At 41.1% G+C, this 20,146-nt stretch overlaps 1 protein-coding gene across 1 annotated transcript in view; it reads left to right on the top strand.

The window, feature by feature from the left end:
* LOC124606161 (dipeptidase 1-like) overlaps positions 1-20,146 on the top strand; it is a 297,352-nt gene that overhangs the window by 38,126 nt on the left and 239,080 nt on the right. Inside the window, exon 3 of the mRNA XM_047138128.1 lies at positions 15,532-15,688. Coding sequence (XP_046994084.1) covers positions 15,532-15,688 — 157 coding nt within the window. The remainder of the gene's footprint in view (positions 1-15,531; positions 15,689-20,146) is intronic.

The raw sequence follows: 20,146 nt of genomic DNA, 5'->3' as shown, positions 1-20,146 counted from the left end.
TTCAAATACGAAGTTATGCCGATAGTAGATAGATCTGTTGTAAGTTGTGGTCATTGTTATGTAAATAGTGGAATATTATAATATTATCTTTAGGGTGACCACTTATAATAAGTAATAAATTAAACGCCAAACGACGCTTTTCGATATGCAATTTCTTATTCTGATGTATACAACAGTCTGCAGATCATAAAGGATAACACACGTTAGATACTAAAATGTTGGACTAAGCCGTCTCCTTCTTACATTAAAATCTATCTTCTTCACGTCCCACTGGCATGTCGCTAACGTTCACTACTCTATTGCTATATAGCATCCTCTATCATTATCAAACACAGCAGTTTGTCTTCTCGAATCCCATGGCATGTCTAAAGATAAGTGTTGGCTGATCGGAGGGATCAGTGTATAGGTAGCGACTGGTGAATGGTTTTGACATAACCATTGGAGCGTGAAGAAGACTGTTTTTAATGCAAAACAGAGCTGTTAGGCCCCATGCTATAGTGTCTGAAGTATGTTGTATTTTAATATCATGGATATTATCGTGTCGCTTGATATGTAACTTACCTCTGGTTGTATTTGACTGGGCCAAGGTTTAGTATGTTACTAAACAGTAAATGGCTATTTTGTAGACCTTTTGGGAACTGCACCTCATCTGAAAAAAAAAAAGAATCAGACAAGAGAATTGGCCCAAAAGCGAACAACGACGAGAAAAAGGTATTTTTGAACTAAAAGAACAATGTGTAGTATTTAGTTGAGATTCGTTTTCGTAACAGAGGAAATAGGAAACTTTTTATCAAGTTGCGTGTAGTATGAATGTACGGACGAAAGAGCAGAGACCGCAGTAACATTTTGTCGAAGAACCTGCAACCACGGATATTCCTCGACGCAGGTTACGGGTGCACGGAGAACACTGCGCAGTAGAAGGGTGTGTTTTGCTTTTCAGCAGTCCTCATGCAGACGTGGACGGCTACGCATTTTACGGCCTCTCCCGCCCTGCTGCAACCACCCGTAATGACCACAGCCTCGGTGATTTCACCCGCGCGGGTCGTCGGATTACGAGCAGTTAATTGTATAAACGGCTTAATGTCGACTGTAATGCGCTGGAAACCACGTGGGCAGTTGTGGGCTACCGCCGAGATTATGGCAGGTGGCTCACAAATCTGATGCAGAGTATCAGACAGTCAAATCATGTCTGCTTGGAAAGTGTAGAAGTGGAAACAATTGGCTTTTCTAAAGGAATAAAAATAGCAGCACAAATTTCGGTCGACGATATGTATGGAGCTCAATGAAGACTTTGCTGAGAGCTAAGTTTTTTTATTTGCCGAGCAATGTCGTTAACATACTACTTTCGTCATTTTTCGAACATTTCAATAAACCTTGATTCCATAATGTTCTTACAGGTTGTAGACGCGTCATATTTTAAAATGATGAACCATTGTTTCAGTCACTGTTGCAAGTATAAGACCATAACACAACCTGACGAAGCCCACAAGCAATCTTGGCCGACAGATTGGTCTATAATTACAACAAAATAATGTGGTCTAAAATCAAAACCATTTTCATGGATGGCGACTCTAGCTATAAAATTCGTCCAACTTACATTTTAATTTATTACGTCTGACTGTGTGGGAAAGAGGCTTTTCGTATATGTGAAAGGCTATGTTCTGTTGAGCAAGAGAGTTCGCCAATTTGCTACCAAGGATTTCTAGCAAGTAAGAAGGACAAGAATGACAGTTTTAGTAGAAAGTAGTCACGAAATTTCTTTTTAGTTCAGGAGCGCAGAACGGAATTAGAAACTCTGTAAGTTAATATTGGACGCAATTTTTTTATTTATTTTATATCATGTGTTGCTTGACGTTCCTAGCGGAGCAAAGCTGTAGAAATATCGGGTTTATGCTGTTAGAGACGAGAGTTAGAGCCTGTCTGGTATCGAAAGAAAATGGCGTGTAGCAACAAGACATCACTTTCACCGAGGAAAAGTAAAGCTTAGGGTCTACAGTACTGCTGTGGTGTTAAATACTTCCTTTTCGTGTCAGCTGTGGTTTATCATCTGATAAGTAACAATAAAGCTCGACAAATGTGTTTGCTAGTTATGGGAATATTGCATTACAGTAGTTTGGAGAAGGAACTGTTTGTATATTTAGATGAAGAATACTGATGATAATATGAATGGCTTATTTCGTTTGTGGCACAAGTCCATTTTTGTTCATATTGGGATACACAGTGCTAAAGTTAAATGAGCCCTGAAAAATCTGCAGTTGAGATACCAGAAATATTCAAGCATATGGGTTCTTGCTAGAGTTGAACCTTTCTTTCTGTTTGTTTGGCTCATTAATGTCAGAAGCATTATAGACAGAAAAGTGGAGGTAATGAACTTGTACCGCTATTGAAATAAGCTCTTCATATTTAAGCTTTATTTTTCACTCACGAAGACAATTATTTGGACTCAAATTGTTACGAAAAGACGAAAGAAGCTTAGCCTAATTTTGAAGTGTTAAAAGTACTTTTACTTAATCTGTATAATTACAAAAAAATGACTTTTCTGCTGGCTCTTTTTTCTATGGCAGCACAGTAGTAGATGTGAGGGAAGTTTTTTTTTTCGTAAACAGAGTTCACACAAAACTGCTAACTTCCAAGAAGAACAATGTAAGCCTCGTAAATAAGGAAATAGAGAAAGAATATCTTTGACTGCCACTAATTCACTCAGTGGGGCAGAAAAATGGCTCCCTTGAGAGTACAAGGACTAATATCTCTATCGAAGCGCAGCAAGAAAACACGAAAAAAAGTGTGGTCGAATGGACAGAATGGGACGGGACGTGCGTAGCACCGCCTGTAAGACAGTGACTCAAGAAATGGCGGGGAGAGAGCGGTTGAGATACGATGAACAGTAGAAACAAAAAGGGGAAACAATACATGAGGACTGCCCGACTTATGTGTAGGTGTCGGCTGACTGTTCATGACTGAAGGATGTTTGTCGTATTTAGTGTTACTTTTGTGTTGTTGAGGTCGAAAAGGCAGAGTTAATCGCAGTGTCATTATGAAGCATACTGTGGCCAGGGAGCGTAACATTCCTTAGGCTGACAGAATACCATTAACTGTTCCATATTTCGTCATTGCTCTAGAATCTAGTTATTACGTCCATCTGCTCTCTTCACCTAACGTGATTTTGAATGTATATTGAATAAAATAATATCACTTAGTCACTTAAATATCGTGCAGTATTTCCTTTTGCAGTCTTGGATTGCAGTAACTGGTTGACGTTGAGAGAAGCTTGTGATATGTAGGGAACGTCCTTGTATCGTACAGTTTCTGTTCGCTGCAGGAAAGGACACGTTTCTTCCGGGAAACTTAATTTGTCCCCGTGGAGTTGGTTCTTCTGCTTTCCTCCCAGAGACCATTTTCTCTCTTTTCTAGAACTGATGTGCGTAAGATACTGCGTTGCGAAAGAGATCAAATACGAAAGCAGAAGCGAAACAGGGGAGGAACACGACATTACGCTAATGGAAAGTGGAATAAGATTTTAGTGCGAGCTGGAAATTAGATGAAGTTGTACTTTTGGCATAAGCAAACGCTTTCTTGCGAGTAAACAAAATGGCAAAAAAAAAAAAAAAAAAAAAATCATGGAACTCACGTCCGTTTGTAATAAGAAGTGAAGAGTATGAAACTGCCTGAGTCAAAAGCACCATAAACGTTGAACAAAACATCGCAACAGCATTTTCTAACCTTTACTTTTTTCACACTAACTGGCATACAAATGTTTTAGCAGAACGGGAAAAAAATTCTTACGTGAATGAGACATTGAGCTTGAGTTGTCTTTTAGCATAGCAAGCTGACGTACTTTTTGTGTGTCCGACTGTAGGGTTTCATTTGCTTTTGTGATGCTCTACAACTGTATGCTAACTACGACGTTTTTCTAATGACAACAAGCCCTATTTTGCTGATTTAGAAATTTTCAATGAATTATAAGGATGCTAGAGATACTGAAACACACCTTTCATCTACTTTCCAAACAACGTCATGTCTGTTCAATACTCTTGCTCCATTTGAATTTATTTCACTGACATGAAACGAATTGAACTGACTAGAAAAAATTGAATGAAATGCCGTGACATTAAATTATATTAATAAAATTTCACTGACATGAAACGAATTGAACTGATTAGAAAAAATTGAATGAAATGCCGTGACATTAAATTATATTAGTAAAATTTGCTTGAAACACAGAGAACTATAATTTGATATATATATTACAAATGTCTGTTCAGCATCTGGCGGCCACTGGTCAGCGTCTGTTCCTCTAGTTGAGGCGGCTGCACTAAAATCATCTCGAACTCAAAAATCGAGTCTTATACCTATGGTCTCAACTGAAATCACCACAAAAACCAAAAAACAAAAACCAACTTGAACGCATGATAGAAAAGACGACAACAAAGTCACTACCTCAGGCACCAGTCGATAGACTAGATTCACATGATCATCGAATTGGAAATTAGTGGTAGGGTTTTATAAGACCAAACTACTGAGGTCATCAGTCCCCAAGCCTACACACTACTTAATCTAACTTACGCTATAGACAACATACATACCCATGCCCGAGGGAGGACTCAACCTTTGACGGGGGGAGCAAAACGGACTGTGACAGGGCGATCATCGGATTCTGGGGGGTCAGGGGCACCATGCGGAGAGGAATCGGAACTTCTCAAAGACTTCCCACTCTTTCAAAATGAAACGTAAAATCTTTATTGGCACAATTGATGTCAACACCCACACTAAATAAGGCAAATTAAAGCAACTCGCGAACATAATGGGAAAATTTGACCTGAAAATCACTGCACTGAAAGAGACTGGTGCTGCCATAGGTCAAACGGATATCAACTGCGTTTTTTTGAATAGGAACCCCCATTTTTATTGCATATTCTTGTAGTCCGTAAATAAATATGAATGTTTTAGTTGGACCATATTTTTTCGCTTTGTGATAGATGGCGCTGTAATAGTCACAAACATATGGCTCACAATTTGTAACAGGTAGGTTTTTTAAATTAAAATACAGAATGGAGGTACGTTTGAACATTTTATTTCGGTTGTTCCAATGTGATACACGTACCTTTGTGAACTCATCATTTCTGAGAACGCATGCTGTTACAGCCTGATTACCTGTAAATACCGCATTAATGCAACAAATGCTCAAATGATGTCCGTCAGCCTCAATGCATTTGGCAAAACGTGTAACGACATACCTCCCAACAGCGAGTAGTTCGCCTTCTGTAATGTTCGCGCATGCATTGAAAACGCGCTGACGCATGTTGTCAGGCGTTGTCGGTGGATCACGATAGCAAATATCGTTCAACTTTCCCCACAGAAAGAAATCCGTGGTCGTCAGAGCCGGTGAACGTGCGGGCCATGGTATGGTGCTTCGACGACCAATCCACCTGTCACGAAATATGCTATTCAATACCGCTTCAACCGCACGCGAGCTATGTGCCGGACATCCATCATGTTGGAAGTACATCGCCATTGTGTCATGTAGTGAAACATCTTTTAGTAACATCTGTAGAACATTACGTAGGAAATCAGCATACATTGCACCATTTAGATTGCCATCGATAAAATGGGGGCCTATTATCCTTCCTCCCATAATGCCGCACCATACATTAACCCGCTAAGGTCACTGATGTTCCACTTGTTGCCGCCATCGTGGATTTTCCGTTGCCCGATAGTGCATATTATGCCGTTTTACGTTACCGCTCTTGGTGAGTGACGCTTCGTCGCTGAATAGAACGCGTGCAAAAAATCTGTCATCGTCTCGTAATTTCTCTTGTGCCCAATGACAGAACTGTACACGACGTTCAAAGTCGTCGCCATGCAATCCCTGGTGCATAGATATATGGTAGGGGTGCAATCGATGTTGATGTAGCATTCTCAACACCGACGTTTTTGAGATTCCCTATTCTCGCACAATTTATCTGCTACTGATGTGCGGATTAGACGCGACAGCAGCTAAAACACCTACTTGGGCATCATCATTTGTTGCAGGTCGTCGCTAACGTTTCACATGTGGCTGCACATTTCCTGTTTCCTTAAATAACGTAACTATCCGGCGAACGGTCCGGACACTTGGATGATGTCGTCCAGGATACCGAGCAACATGCATAGCACACGCGCGTTGGGCATTTTGGTCACAAACGCCATACATCAACACGATATCGACCTTTTCCGCAATTGGTAAACGATCCATTTTAACACGGGTAATGTATCACGAAGCAAATACCGTCCGCATTGGCGGAATGTTACGTGATACCTCATAGTTATACGTTTGTGACTATTACAGCGCCATCTATCACAAAGCGAAAAAAGTGGTCCAACTAAAACATTCGTATTTCCATACGTTCTACACCAATATGTAATAAAAATGGGGGTTCCTATTTTAAAAAACGCAGTTGATATCCTTTTGACCTATGGCAGCGCCATCTGGCAGGCCAACCATAGCGCCATCTGGTTTCCCCCTTCAAGTTAAACGAGTTTCGTTCTTTGTAGTTTTTTCGTTTGATTCTTACTTCGTGAGATATTTGGCCCGGTCACTATCAATGGACCACCCCGTATAAAGACCAGCACAGTAACAGACAAAATCAGAAAACGCCGAGCCAAATTTTATACACATATCTACAGGATGGAAGACTCCAGAGCAGCAAGGTAACTTTTCAGTATTATAACAAAGAGTAAATGCGGCACAGAATGGCTGAAAGAAGTCCAGAGGGATCTGCAGCAGATAAACATAAAAATTTCGAAGACCGCACTGTGTGCCGGAATAGAATCACAAGTGTGAAGTTTGATGGTAAAAAAATAAACAGAAGAACGGAAGAAGGGCATTCTAAGAGCATGAAGAGTTTTTGGGAAAACAAAGAAGAAAAACGTCCGGAGATGATATTATGAATCCAAGTTCAATTGCTCTCCTAAAGGGGAACAGTCGTTATAGTAATTATATATATATTCATTCGACATGAATCTAAAGGAATAACAGAAGGCTTTTAATGAGGTAAGATATCTGCTGTACACACTACAGTCTAATAGCACTCAGAAGATTACTCCATCTCTGGAAGATTTCCCCGAACACTGTACATGTCTTTAATTCCTTCCCATTTTAAACCTTAGATCACACATTTAAAATATGGTCACTAGTTCGAAGTTCACCGCACTCGCAGAAAGAATCATTTCCAAGCTCCCATTTTGTCATTGCGCTTTTATAGCGACCCATTCCAGTAATTATTCTGTTTAATCTTCGCTAGAGTCTTCTTGGAAGACCAAAACCAAGAGCTTGTTTGGTCTCGTTAGCAATATGGAATCTATTTTGCGGGGGTGTTTTTTCGCCAGCCATCCCGCCAATCCCTCTCTTCCTTAAAAACTTCTTTCGATGGTTTTCCAGAGAGGTGTCCTTGCGTGTAAATGATGATGAATTATAAGATCGCACTGGTTGAGTATCACCTTCCACTTCTTTCTCATTTCAGCTTTACGTCTGATGTTTGTTGATTGGATATTGGCTCTCATTGGTAGCCAGATGCTAGGGTCGCTTTCAGTGAACCACTGATGTTCCTCATAGATTCATTGAGCTCCACATAAACTTCTTAATGTATGGGCGCTCATTGTCCACACTAGTGTACAGTATTCTGCAGCTTTATATAGCAGTGCCAATGCCGATGCACGCAATGTGTTCGCGTCGCTTCCCCTTCAGCTGCCTTCTAGTTTGTTTAGTACTGTGTTTCTGTATTTCAGTATTTGCTTCACTTCTTCTAGGTAGTACCTGTAGGAGAGTGTACAGTCAGTTTAGACTAGTAAGTATTTAGATGTATTTTCATACTTGATTGGCTCTCCGTTGAGTTTACGACTCGGCTTGCTGATGACTCTTCATGTTGAGATGCATTTAGATACTTACAGGGTGTAGCATTTGGTTTGATGTGTCATTTGGTACAGTACTTAGGAAGAGTATATACATTGGCGTGCTGAAAAGTAATACCTTCGAATATTTTATTCTGTTCTCAATATCGGTTGAGGTATGACACCTAATGGATATTTCTTGGTCGAATTTCCTGCTTTGCTACCGCATGTTGCAACCCTCTTCCGCTAGAGGGCTCCTACTTGTAGTGTGTAAGATGGCAGTGTGCGACGTAACTATTTTGATGTGTGAGAAACAGCGTGCTGTGATCGAGTTTCTATCTGCAGGAAATTGATGATCTGCTAGATGACAATCAACTTAGATTTAGGGAAGGCAGTTCTAACGTTGCGGGTGATAATGGAAGCAAGGCTGAAGAAAAAGCAAGACACGTTCATAGGATATATCGCCCTGGAGAAAGCGTTTGAAAACGTCAAATGGAGTAAAATTTTCGAAATTCTGAGAAAAGTAGGTGTAAGCGATAGTGAAACACGGATAATATATAATATTTACGAGGAGAAAGAGGGAACAAAAACAGTGAAAGATCCACAACGAGGTGCTCGCATTAAAAAAGGTGCAAGACAGGAATGTAGGGATGTAGTTTTTCACCCCAACTATTCAATCTATATGTCGAAGTAGAACTGATGAAAATAAAAGAAAGATTCAAGAGCGGAACTAAAATTCAAGGTTAAAGGATATCGATGATAAGATTCGCTGATCACATTGCTACACTCATTGGCAGTGAAGAACTACAGGATATGTTGAATGGAATGAACGGTCTAATGAGTACAAAGTATGGATTGAGATGAATCGAGGAAAGAGGAAAGTAATGAGAAGCAGCAGAAGTGAGAACAAAGAGAAACCTAACATCTATATATGAAGATGGTATCTGTTCTTTCGGACATGTCCGGTGAATATGCAGCTCTTTAGAATGAAATTACAATGAAATGAATACCCCATAGCTGCATACAGGCATTGAAAACGTTTGCCCCACCGGGACTTCAACCCGGGATCTTCTGCTTACATGGCAGACGCTCTTTCCATTTGAGCCATCGAGGGCACAGAGGATAGTGCGACTGCAGGGACTTATCTCCGGCACGCCTCCCGTGAGACCCACATTCGCAACTTATTATCTCGCACTATATTCATAGTGCCCCAGCCCATTATACTCATTACTCGCTGCTTTATTGCCGACTCCCGTAAGAGTTCAGGTACTATTTGTGCATCCGCACAGAAGAAGAAGGTCAAATAGCCGGTGAGCCTTAACTATATATATATATATATATATATATATATATATATATATATATATATATGATGATGGTATCTGTTCTTTCGGACATGTCCGAAAGAACAGATATCATCTTCATAGCTAAGGCTCGGACATGTCCGAAAGGACAGATATTATCTTCATAGTTAAGGCTCACCGGCCATTTGACCTTCTTCTTCTGTGTGGATGCACAAACAGTTCCCGAACTCTTATTAATAGCAAAGATAAGGGCGATCTCTTCCTTATCTCTCTGTTGGTATCGCCGTCGCATGGCATTCAATGTTTTGAAGACAAAAAGCAATGATTTTGGCCACAGCACCTAGTACGTGTGATAATACCATCTCAACGCTGTCTGAAGCATCAGCTACCACTATCGACTGTTTTCTGGCATTATATGAGACTAACCAGTTTGAATTCAGTAAGGCCCCTTTCAATTTTTCGAAAGCCCATTGACACTCCATCGTCATCGTCCTCTTCTATTGTCCGCCATTCCGGAGGGATCTGTAGAGTGATTCGGCTATTGTGGCAGCTGCATGAACCAATTTCCAACACTAGCCAATTTGATCCAAAAGTGATTGCAACTGTTTGACGTTAGTGTGTGCTGGAAGGCTGGGAAATTACCTTTTCTGTATGGCTGACTGTTTCTTCTGACAGGATGTGTTCAAGACACTGTATTTTATGCTGAAAAAAAAACAACAACATTACTTCTCGTTAACAAAGAGCTCCGCCTGGAGCAAATCTGAAAAGAAAACCTGTACAAGTTGTGGACGTGTTCTTCGTGATGTGCCAGGAGACATTTATGTCGCAAAGGTAATTAAAGGTTCCAAGAACCTTTCTAAGTAGGCGCTCCTGGTAACGTTGGAACAACGGTGAGGCTGAAATGGTATCGAAAGACCCTCTCTTGTATCTGTAGTGGGCAAAAGGCGTGTTCACTATCATCACCAGCTGACGTGCCTTATTGAGAGGTTATTACAGGCTTGTATCAATCAGGTCAACGCCGGAGTAATGCAGTTCTAGACCTAATTTCGCCATTATTTCTTTGACCCTCAGAAGTGGGCGTATCGACAATGGATTGCGGATATACGGTCGATTTGATGTCCCCAGACAGCTATAGCTTACTAATCGGCTTTTACACGAACACCAAGGGCGTGGCCCAGAGACTGTTAGAAACAGATTCAATGCTCTACGTTGGTAGCCCGTCTATTTCCTGCTTGACTTCGTCACACAGGGCGTAAGGAATGGGGCCAACTTTACGAGACTTCGGAATCACGATGGATTTCAAAGTAATATGTACTTGCACAGAGTTGTGCACATTCCACGTTATCGTCCACTACGTGGATCGGATGGGTGGAGTCCTGGGCTGTGAACCTTATTAGATCAAGAAGATCAAGTACTGTTCTGTTGACACCCTTGGGAGAGTGCGTCACTAGCAGCATTGCTTGCATTACTTTGTGCCTTTACCGAGCAGGTAATGTGCAACAGACTTTGATACGGATTTGCTGATGACTGTAGCTTCTTAAACTACCCTGAAAGTTGTTTAACTGTGGTGAGCCAATGAAATCACGAGGTGCACTATTAATAATCGTTTTAGAGGAACTTGTAATTGCACATTGTTTCCATTTAGTTCTGAGTTTGCCAAAACCGCCATAGTAACATTTGATACAATTTTGTAAATTCTGTTTTCAAAGTCATCGTCAGCACTGTCAGTGTCGATCGTGCATGTAGTGTACGTGACGGTTCGTTGTTGTTTCTGCAGAGAGACTTCTGCTTTTTTCCCCTTTTACCGACAATGTAATTTCACGGTTTTGTAATTACAAGGGCTGTGTATTATGGGTAACAAGACATTGAGCATAGAATTACACCGCGGTTTGCCGATTAAGAGTTGCCTTCCCCAACTAATTTCCAATTTACACCTGGTTTTGCGGTAGTTTTGCAATAATTTTGACCATGGTTTTTTTCGCGATTTATCACGACCACGAAATTCCGTTCTTAAAACATTAGCCTCTCCCTGATTGAGAACCCATTCTGTTAGCATTGTCTGTTCCAAAGCCTGAATGATAGATTAATATTCTTCGAGTATGGAGTTATTTAACTGACGAAGGTCGTTCCGTAAACCGTTGTCAGGAGGATAGACTATGTCCATGTATTCCGAATATTCACAAGTAAATTTAGGTCCATAGTGATATCCTAGAGCATGGCGATCCACTTCTTGAAAGTCTGTGCCGGGCTTCATGCTAGCTCCGTAGAACCTATAGCGTGCAGCTGGTACGAGAATTTTACGTCTCAAATATTTAGGCACCTTGTCCTTTATCCCTGTGCAACCTGAAGTAGGAGTATTCGGCTCGAAGGTGGAGACCACCCAGTAACTGTCTGCCGCGGCAGAAGACAGCAAAAAAGCTCGTTGGCTGTGAAGTGTTACTCCATTCGGACAAAGTAACTTGTCCATTTTGTGCGTTAAATACCGTCGATATTCTGCTAACTTCTTCTTGAGGTTACCGGCCGTTGTGGCCGAGTGGTTCTAGGCGCTTCAGTCTGGAACCGTGCGACCACTACGGTCGCAGGTTCGAATCCGGCCTCGTGCATGGATGTGTGTGATGTCCTTAGGCTAGTTAGGTTTATCAGTTCTAAGTTCTAGAGGACTGATGACCTCAGATGATAAGTCCCATAGTGCTCAGAGCCATTTTTTCCTCTTGAGGTTGTCCCGTTTAAAACTATCCGCGGTAGCGGCTTTTCCTGAGAGTTGCTAATGAACTGCAGGATTAGTCCCCCAAGATCGATTTGCTGCGTCATTTGAAATTGAACACAGATTATATTGTAGTTATCAACTAGAATTCCTAGAAAAAAGTGTTTAGATAGTGCACAGGCTAGAGAGAAACGTTTCGAAAAATAATAAGTAAAAAATATTCAGTTATTTTTGATACTGTGATGTCTAAAACCAATCAGAACAGTCTGTTCTAAGTGCACCACACGGAGAATATTGCACTGGTCCGTATGTCGACGATGCTAAAGTACTACTATAAGGGTCCACAGATCCTCGTGGAATCGAAATTCCTCGTCGACACCCTGAAATGCTGTCTTTCATGAGTCAACTTCATGAAGGTGTCGCTGACGTCAGTGTCAGTGGTACACTACTTCAAACTTCACATCAGGCACACCTTCTGAAATTGAATTTGCCGAAATTATAACAGTGCAATATTCCGAAGAGGTACTTTATTAGAAGAGCACAAGCACTCAACTTCGAACTCAGTTTCCAGTCCAGTGTACAACGTGAGCTCATAATAGTCCCCTCAGAATGTAAGTGCAATTTCTATCCTGTTATAAACACAGTCGAAGACTGCCACCCATTGGTCCGCTGCACGATATGGCTGGAGCTGTCGTGATACCACATCTTCACACTATTGGCTGCACGTGGCAAGTACGTAGCTTAAAAAGCAGTCCATTGCCATGGCGACCTCTGAGGAGCGTCGCTGGAACACTGTCGTCCTGCAGCTCTAGCTACTACCCGTGGCTGACGTGAGGTCACAACAAGAAGTCCATGTCTAGCAAACCAATATAGCAAGTTAACCTGCCCTAAACTGTACAAATAAGCACTGTTACTTCGCAGAGAACTCTGCGCAGTCGGCTGTTTCCTTCAGAACGTGATGTTTTAAGTAAGCCTCACAGCAAGCGTTTTGCTTCACTGAGATCCCAGTTCCTTTGCCCATCAACACACGTTTTCGGTGGTAAGTACGAGTACTATCCGCCTCCAGGCCACACGGTCCTGTCGTTTAGGTGCCATATCGACAGAGTTTAAGGGGAGCCGGAGGTGGTCAAATCCAAAAAAAGACGATTTTGTTTTGCTACCGAAAATTAATTGGAACATTCCTCTTTAATGTAAACTTTGAATTATTGTTCTACTCGCTCTAGAAGTGGAGTTATTACCATTTACCCCCACGCCTGCAGAGGAAATGGGCGGCCGCTTAATGCATCTAACACCCTCTCGTGACTTCCTGGAGAACTGCTTGGGATTTTCTCGGCCTGTTGCGCATACAGCGCCTTATGTTACGCATACAGCGAGTGTGCAAGGGTTGGCTACATTGTTTTCTGTGACAAATATTACCCGTATTTCCTTACAGCTTACTCCTATTTTCCTCAGAATTTCGAACATCTTGCTCCATTTAATATTGTCGTACACTTTTGTTCTGGTTACGATTCCACGTTTTAGTAACCGTGTATATAAGAAGAGGAAGAACGTAGGGAAAAGAAAATTAACACTAATACCAAGTTGCGATACTACAATGAATAAGAGCGCGGAACATCGTCTCTTTGCTGTTTACCGTTTCGAATTAGTTCAGTGTTGTGCCTGTTGTTGGTAGTATTATACTTCTTGTGTAAAGCGGGTAATATGCAGTATGTACAAGAATCAGGAGGGAACAATAAAACCAATTTTTCATAACTTAGCACAGCCAGAATTGTTACAGAAATGTCTACACGGAAAGACGCAGAATCCTAATGAGAGCGTAAACAATTTGATTTGGAAAGTGATTCCTAAAAGGGTGTTTGTAAGCATAAAAACACTGCACTTTGGCATTTATGATGCAATAACAACCTACAACCAAGGGAATAGTGTGAAGTGTGAAGTTCTGAAAGCATTAGGATTTACAGTTGGGGTGAACACTGTACGAGCACTAAGAAATATTGACAGAGAAAGGATAAGAGGAGCAGAAAGAAGAGAAAGGCATATGAAGTATGATGGAACAACAGGCCAGAAAAGAAAACAGAAGAGGAAGTTTTTGGAGGATGAAGAAGAAGACCCTGATAATCCATCATATAGTGCAGGAATGTATTGAGAAACTTTGATAGCCATTTCCCGTAAATTAGAATTTTTCGAATATAAGGAACATTTTCTCAAAATCCACTCAAGCTAGAGACATGAAATTTTTATAGAGCACTCCTAGTGCTCAAACTTACATTGTAACACAGCCATTTGGCAATATGTTCAGTAGTTTCATTTCAGTTTAATTATAAAGCAATTATCTGTAAAAAAATTTGGGCATTAATAAAAAAAATAATTGGAAGGAAACTAGAAAAGATACTCCAAAATCCCTCTGTCATAACTGCAATACTAAACCACTCTATATGCAAAAAAAAAAAAAAATTCAAATTTTTCTATTTGGTAGTTTATTCATAAATGTTCCTCAAACTTAGTGATTTTAACATGGGCAGCATAGGCACCTCTGGCTCCCCTTAACTGAGTTCTGTAGGCAGCGGTATATTGGTAAAATATTCTCAGTTAATTGAACAAAATGATCTTATTGTCCATTAGCTGCAATAATGAGATCATCCAGAATTACGATGACAACTCGTAATCACGATCGCATCTGGACCGGCGACGCCTCTATCCTCCTGCTAAGGTAATCTGTGATGCACTACTGCCAAGTGGCATCATTAGATGGTATCTCCCTCACTCGCCCTCAATTACGCGTTTTATTTCTTCATTTTGTGTCCCCTGATTATTTATATCGATTTTTTGTAACTGACCGAACATCGTCTCCTGCTCCAGTCAGAAAAGTCTTATATCAGCAACTTTTGTCACTTGTTTCAGTGCCTTTTTACCTCATTCAAGTGTGTGACATAATATATCATGTCTGTAGTTGACTCTCATTTAATTAGAGTCGTGCTGTCCTCTTCTTCTTTACTCCATCATTAGGGCTGATTTACTCCACAATAATTGTGAAGACAAGGTCGCATAATGCCCTTTCATATGAGATGAATGTTATGCTTTAGGCATGACCAGTAAAAGGATTATGACAGCGGGTGCTCGTTTTCAAGTAACACGTCTCAGAATGTGGTTTCACCTTTTCACAACTTCTTTATCGAAATAAACCACTAAAGTCTTACCTACGTATAATTAATCACAGGTTAAATGTTTAATACAGTAAAGAAAGCTTCACAGTTAAAATTTACCTCTTAACGCTTCCTCCAGTGCCTAGTTTCTTGTTGATACGACTGAGTGTCGGCCCGCTGTGACTGAATTTGTTTTGTAAAATACTCGAACATGTCCGTGCTGATATCCATCAGTGTGTTTATTAAGGAAGAGTTTTGAAAAATCGTAGCGTTCCATAACTGCAGATCTGCTATGCCATTACTGTTGCTATAATTATTATCTAAAGAAGAGAATTAAAAACGAAATAAAAGTTGAGAAGAAGAGTAATTTTTTTTTTTTTTTTTAAATCAAGGAATGACTAGAAGTTGCAGTGGTGGTGACACTTGAAACTACAGATCTGTCTTACAAAACTGTAGACTTTGACGAATGTCTACTGGTACATGCCTTTGAGGAAAAATAATATTACTGTTGTAGGCACAACGATCTTCCGTGGAACATCCGCAAGTTTGTTCACAACCAACTGCGCGACCTAAACCTTGCCGAAGACCTGCGCGACGTCGAGCCGTGGTCACGGAGCCCGTGGTCCCACACTGACCTGATGCGCATGCGCGCAGGACTCGTTGGAGGGCAAGTAAGTCGAGGTGGCTTTTGTCACACATTACGAGCAACGGCGACGTTCCGTTTTCCAGTAGAAGTTTTGGAAATTGAAGTTTTGGAATTTCAATTTCCGTCTTAACAGCTGAAAAAAATCGCGTAAAAGCTACTTTCTTACCCACTTTTTATTCTAGATTCAGTATTATTTTACTTTAGTTATCAGATGCCATCTTTTTGTCAAAATATTAGTTTACCTAAGATTGGAGAGAGTCGTGTATGCGATGTGTCTCTGATTGTCTCTGAATGCAGTAAATTTTTTGTCGTATATTTAAACTATTTCTCTAGTGCTCTATTTTTGCCTATGTTGAATCCACCCAATATCTGACCATAAAACTACGGGAACACCCCAAAAACCATTATGCTGTACATTACTCTATACGAACAGGCAAATTAACTATTAATGATTTAAGGGATTAATATGTGATTTGATGAATAACATCGCTTTGCTTGACGTACAAAGTTTTCCCATCATCTCTACGTGTCTGTTTACTGGAAGATCTAAAACGATATATAATACTCCTACAATACTTTGTCATACGTTATGTTGTTAAGTACGTGGTAAAATATTTCCTCCTTATTTCTTTTCCACCAGTTAGCGGATTTCGGTTTCTGGGTTGCAGTGACATTATTTTAATACAAATTTCGTGAAATTTGCAATATGAGTGCATATTATTACAGTAAATTTGACGACTATGTAAACAGATCTTACATTAAATGTTGAATGAAGAATTACTGAAAAATATGAATAGTTGCTAATAAACATTAGATGGGGTAGATGGATAGATTGACTGTATGATTTGCTTGACGTAACCCTAAAAGGTTATTTTCATTTAATTTTTCGTGAATGGTGACCGGAAGTAAGTGAATTTGGTGTAAGTAGTACAACTTGGCCTCCTAAAACACTGCGACCAAGATGCGGACGCGAACGTTTTTGCCTGGGCAGGAACCCGTCTCTCACTTGTTCCCCTTAGATGTCCTGCACACGGGGCGTAGGCAGCGTTTTGCTTTCTCAGCTGCCTCGCCTTTAAACCCTATACTAGCAAAATAATGGCCTGTTATTTTTCGCTTTCCCTACAGCGACCGCCGCCGTCACGTTTCTTCAAAAAAATTCCCTCAACTGTGGCCACGACAGACCTGGTAATACTGTAGATAACTAATACACTTTACCAACGAAGTTCTTTTGAATACAGTCACTGCTACTAAAAATATAAGATAATAAATATAAGATGATAATCGTGCCAAATCTGCGAGGTTCCGGGATGGAGAAGAGTTTGTACCTCTTTAATTCAGACGCATTTTGCTTGAGAACGAGGCATGCACTCGTCCCCCTCCTTATCTATCAGCTAATTAATTATGCGTACAACGGTAACGGAAGGAAATGATGGTGGACCCTGCTAGTTGGTAAAATAAGGAGTGCACACTCACAATAATTTAATAAAAATCGTAATCTACTCAAAAAAAGAGAACTTTATCATAATAATCAACAGGAAATAAGATTCTGCATATATCAACGAAATGATATGTGGATTCAATATGACAATGAGATTTATTACACATCAGAATATAAATGCACATGATTGTCGACACAAACAGTAGGTTAAAGGATGGGGTATACTGAACTATTATGTGAATAAGAGTTGGCTCGAGAACAAGTGGATCCTATTCTCTGTGATGCACTAGAATGGTGACAATGACTGGAGGTCCTACTGAATCAAATATTAATCTCCCGACTATATAGCAGTATCGCAATTAGTAGTGAGAACTCAAATGGGATCACATGGAGAAACAAGCAGGGTGGACTTGTAGCATAGCGAGCGCGCGTGCTGCTGAGGTACTCAGTAAAAAATTGATAAGGTCCTACAATGCCGGAGCCGCAAAACACTGTACCAGTACTGAAATCTGCAGCACGTCGTCAGTAGGCAGCGTCCTGATGATGTAGGCGCCGACTTCTGCCGTGCTGCAACTCTGTGTCAGCCCCTGGTCACGAAGGCTGACCGAGAATTCTAAGTTCTTCCGAAAAAGCGCGATCAAGTCGGAAGACCGTCTGACTCCGACGAAGATCAGATCCCTAAATCCACTCTGTGATGCGATGCCAGAGCGAAGCCACCAGCATTGCTCAACTCCCTACTCTCCTCGAAAACAGCGAATCAGAATTCAGTGCTGATTCCAAAATTCCCCCACACTGTCTCGGAACATCATTCGCGCCACTAGCGACCGTTCCCTCCAGTTTCGAGCAGGGCTTTATTACGTCAACTAGCCTCAGTTTAAGTTAATCAATCATGCCTCTGCTAGTCAGCTGAGGGCACTGAACCTCCCATTTGACCGGCCACGAAAACAACCTGCTTAGACAACCGGCCATCCGACGCTAGTCGCACCCAGCAGGGCACGGTCCACAAGTATTCTCAGAATCAAGAGGACAATACAGTCAATTGGTGCCAGGAGTCTTCGTTCCGGACGCGCCAGAACGGTAAACACATAAACTGCAGCGACATTCAGACGGCTCGCAGGTCGTTTCCCCCCCTGCACACAATAGGCGAAACTCGACTGATGTCAGTCGTTCCGCCAGACGCTTAAGCCCATTGTACGAACGCCTCAGAATTCTGGGAAGTGCAGCCCCCAATCGGAAATGCCGTGTGCCGCGTCCGCCGATGCCTTGCACAGGCCACCCAAGGAAGTAACCCAACATACATAGGAATCAAGTGAAAGTATATTTCACGTCTCAGTACAAATACTCTCATTACAATAACCTTATTCGGTCTGTTACTACCGTGCAGTGACATAGAACATTAATAAAACTGATGAAAATGAGAGACGACATGCAAAAGAGGGCATGGAACCTCTCAAATCTTTTGCACCAACTGAACAATTTCATGACTTTGTTACTGAAAACAGCTGTTGAAACCAGTTTGTTCAGACAAGCGTTATTTTGCACGGAACATTATCAATTTGCACATTGAAGGCTGGATGCAACAAACATAAAACTGGCATGAAGTGTAGTACATATTTGTATATGCAACTGATTAACATTTCGGCACAAGCACGCAAAGTACGTAGGAGGAACACCATGATTGTGGGCGTGCTAAAAAGTAATGTGTCTGAATTTTTTATGTGAAGAATCTTAAAGCTTTTTAAATAAAACAAATTTCATTAACATTCTGCATCTTCTTCCTTCATGTAGACATATTTGTTTCTAACATAGTCATCCTGGTGACGAATACAATTCTCCCAACGAGAGCCCCGTTTGTTGGTGGAGTCACACTCTCTCCTCTGATTGCAACGTTTCATCATTAACAAAGTGAAGTTCTCGAGAGTTTCCTTTAATTTCTTTAAAGTCAGTGCCGCAATTTGACTGTTTTTTATTTGCAGTGTTACATTTACACGATCATGATTTCGGCTTTACAATGCCATTATCAAGTGTTTTAGTGTTATACAGTGACTAAGATGGCATACTGGCGTACTTAAAATCACTATTAGACACAATGTGTCTTAGGTACTGTATAACATTAAAACACTTGATAATGGCAATGTAAAGCCGATATCATGATCGTGTGAATGTAATACTGCAAATAAAAAACAGTCAAATGACGGTACTGACTTTAAAGAAATATATTATGACCGTGGCTCCACATCATGAAAAAAATATTAGTTTTCTTTAAGTTTTGGAAACAGATGAAAATCGGTTCAAATGGTTCAAATGGCTCTGAACACTATGGGACTTAAGATCTGAGGTCATCAGTCCCTTAGAACTTAGAACTACTTAAGCCTAACTAACCTAAGGACATCACACACACCCATGCTCGAGGCAGGATTCGAGCCTGCGACTGTAGCGGTCGCGCGGTTCCAGACTGAAGCGCCTACAACCGCTCAGCCACTTCGGTCGGCTGAAAATCGGATGGGGCCAAGTCGGGACTGTGTGGAGAATACTTGATGACAGTATTGTGGGAGGAGAGAATATGTTCCATAGAGGTTTTGGGCGTGGGAAAGCGATAGAGGTCTGTTAGCTGGTGAAACTATGAGCTTGATAGGTAGGAGGTGAAGTAGGTAGTGTGAATACAGATGGTGGGAAGGACAGAGGGTGAATAGGAGTAATGGTGTGTGGGGAAGGTAGTGATGCAAGGAGAAAGGAATGGGGGTGGGTGTAGGAGGAAAAGGGGAGAAGAGCCCCAGAATGTAGTGGGATAGGTGGGGGAGGGTTAATGTTAGCAGGAGGGATAACATTGGGCATGGGGGGGGGAGGGGGAATCTCATTGGATGATAATATAAGAGGCGTGGAGGTGTCCGATGTGGGTGAGGAGTGGTGGAAATTTGATAAGATGGTAGTGGATCCTTGTTGGCGTAGGTAAACGGATGCAAACAGCGAGAAAGAGTGCATAGCTTTCGAAGATCATTGCAACATTGCCATAGCAGAGGGTGGGTCACTTCAGGATTTTATAGG

The sequence above is a fragment of the Schistocerca americana genome, chromosome 3, assembly GCF_021461395.2.
Source record: "Schistocerca americana isolate TAMUIC-IGC-003095 chromosome 3, iqSchAmer2.1, whole genome shotgun sequence".
Lineage (NCBI taxonomy): Eukaryota > Metazoa > Arthropoda > Insecta > Orthoptera > Acrididae > Schistocerca > Schistocerca americana.
This window is presented reverse-complemented; position numbering and strand designations above follow the sequence as displayed.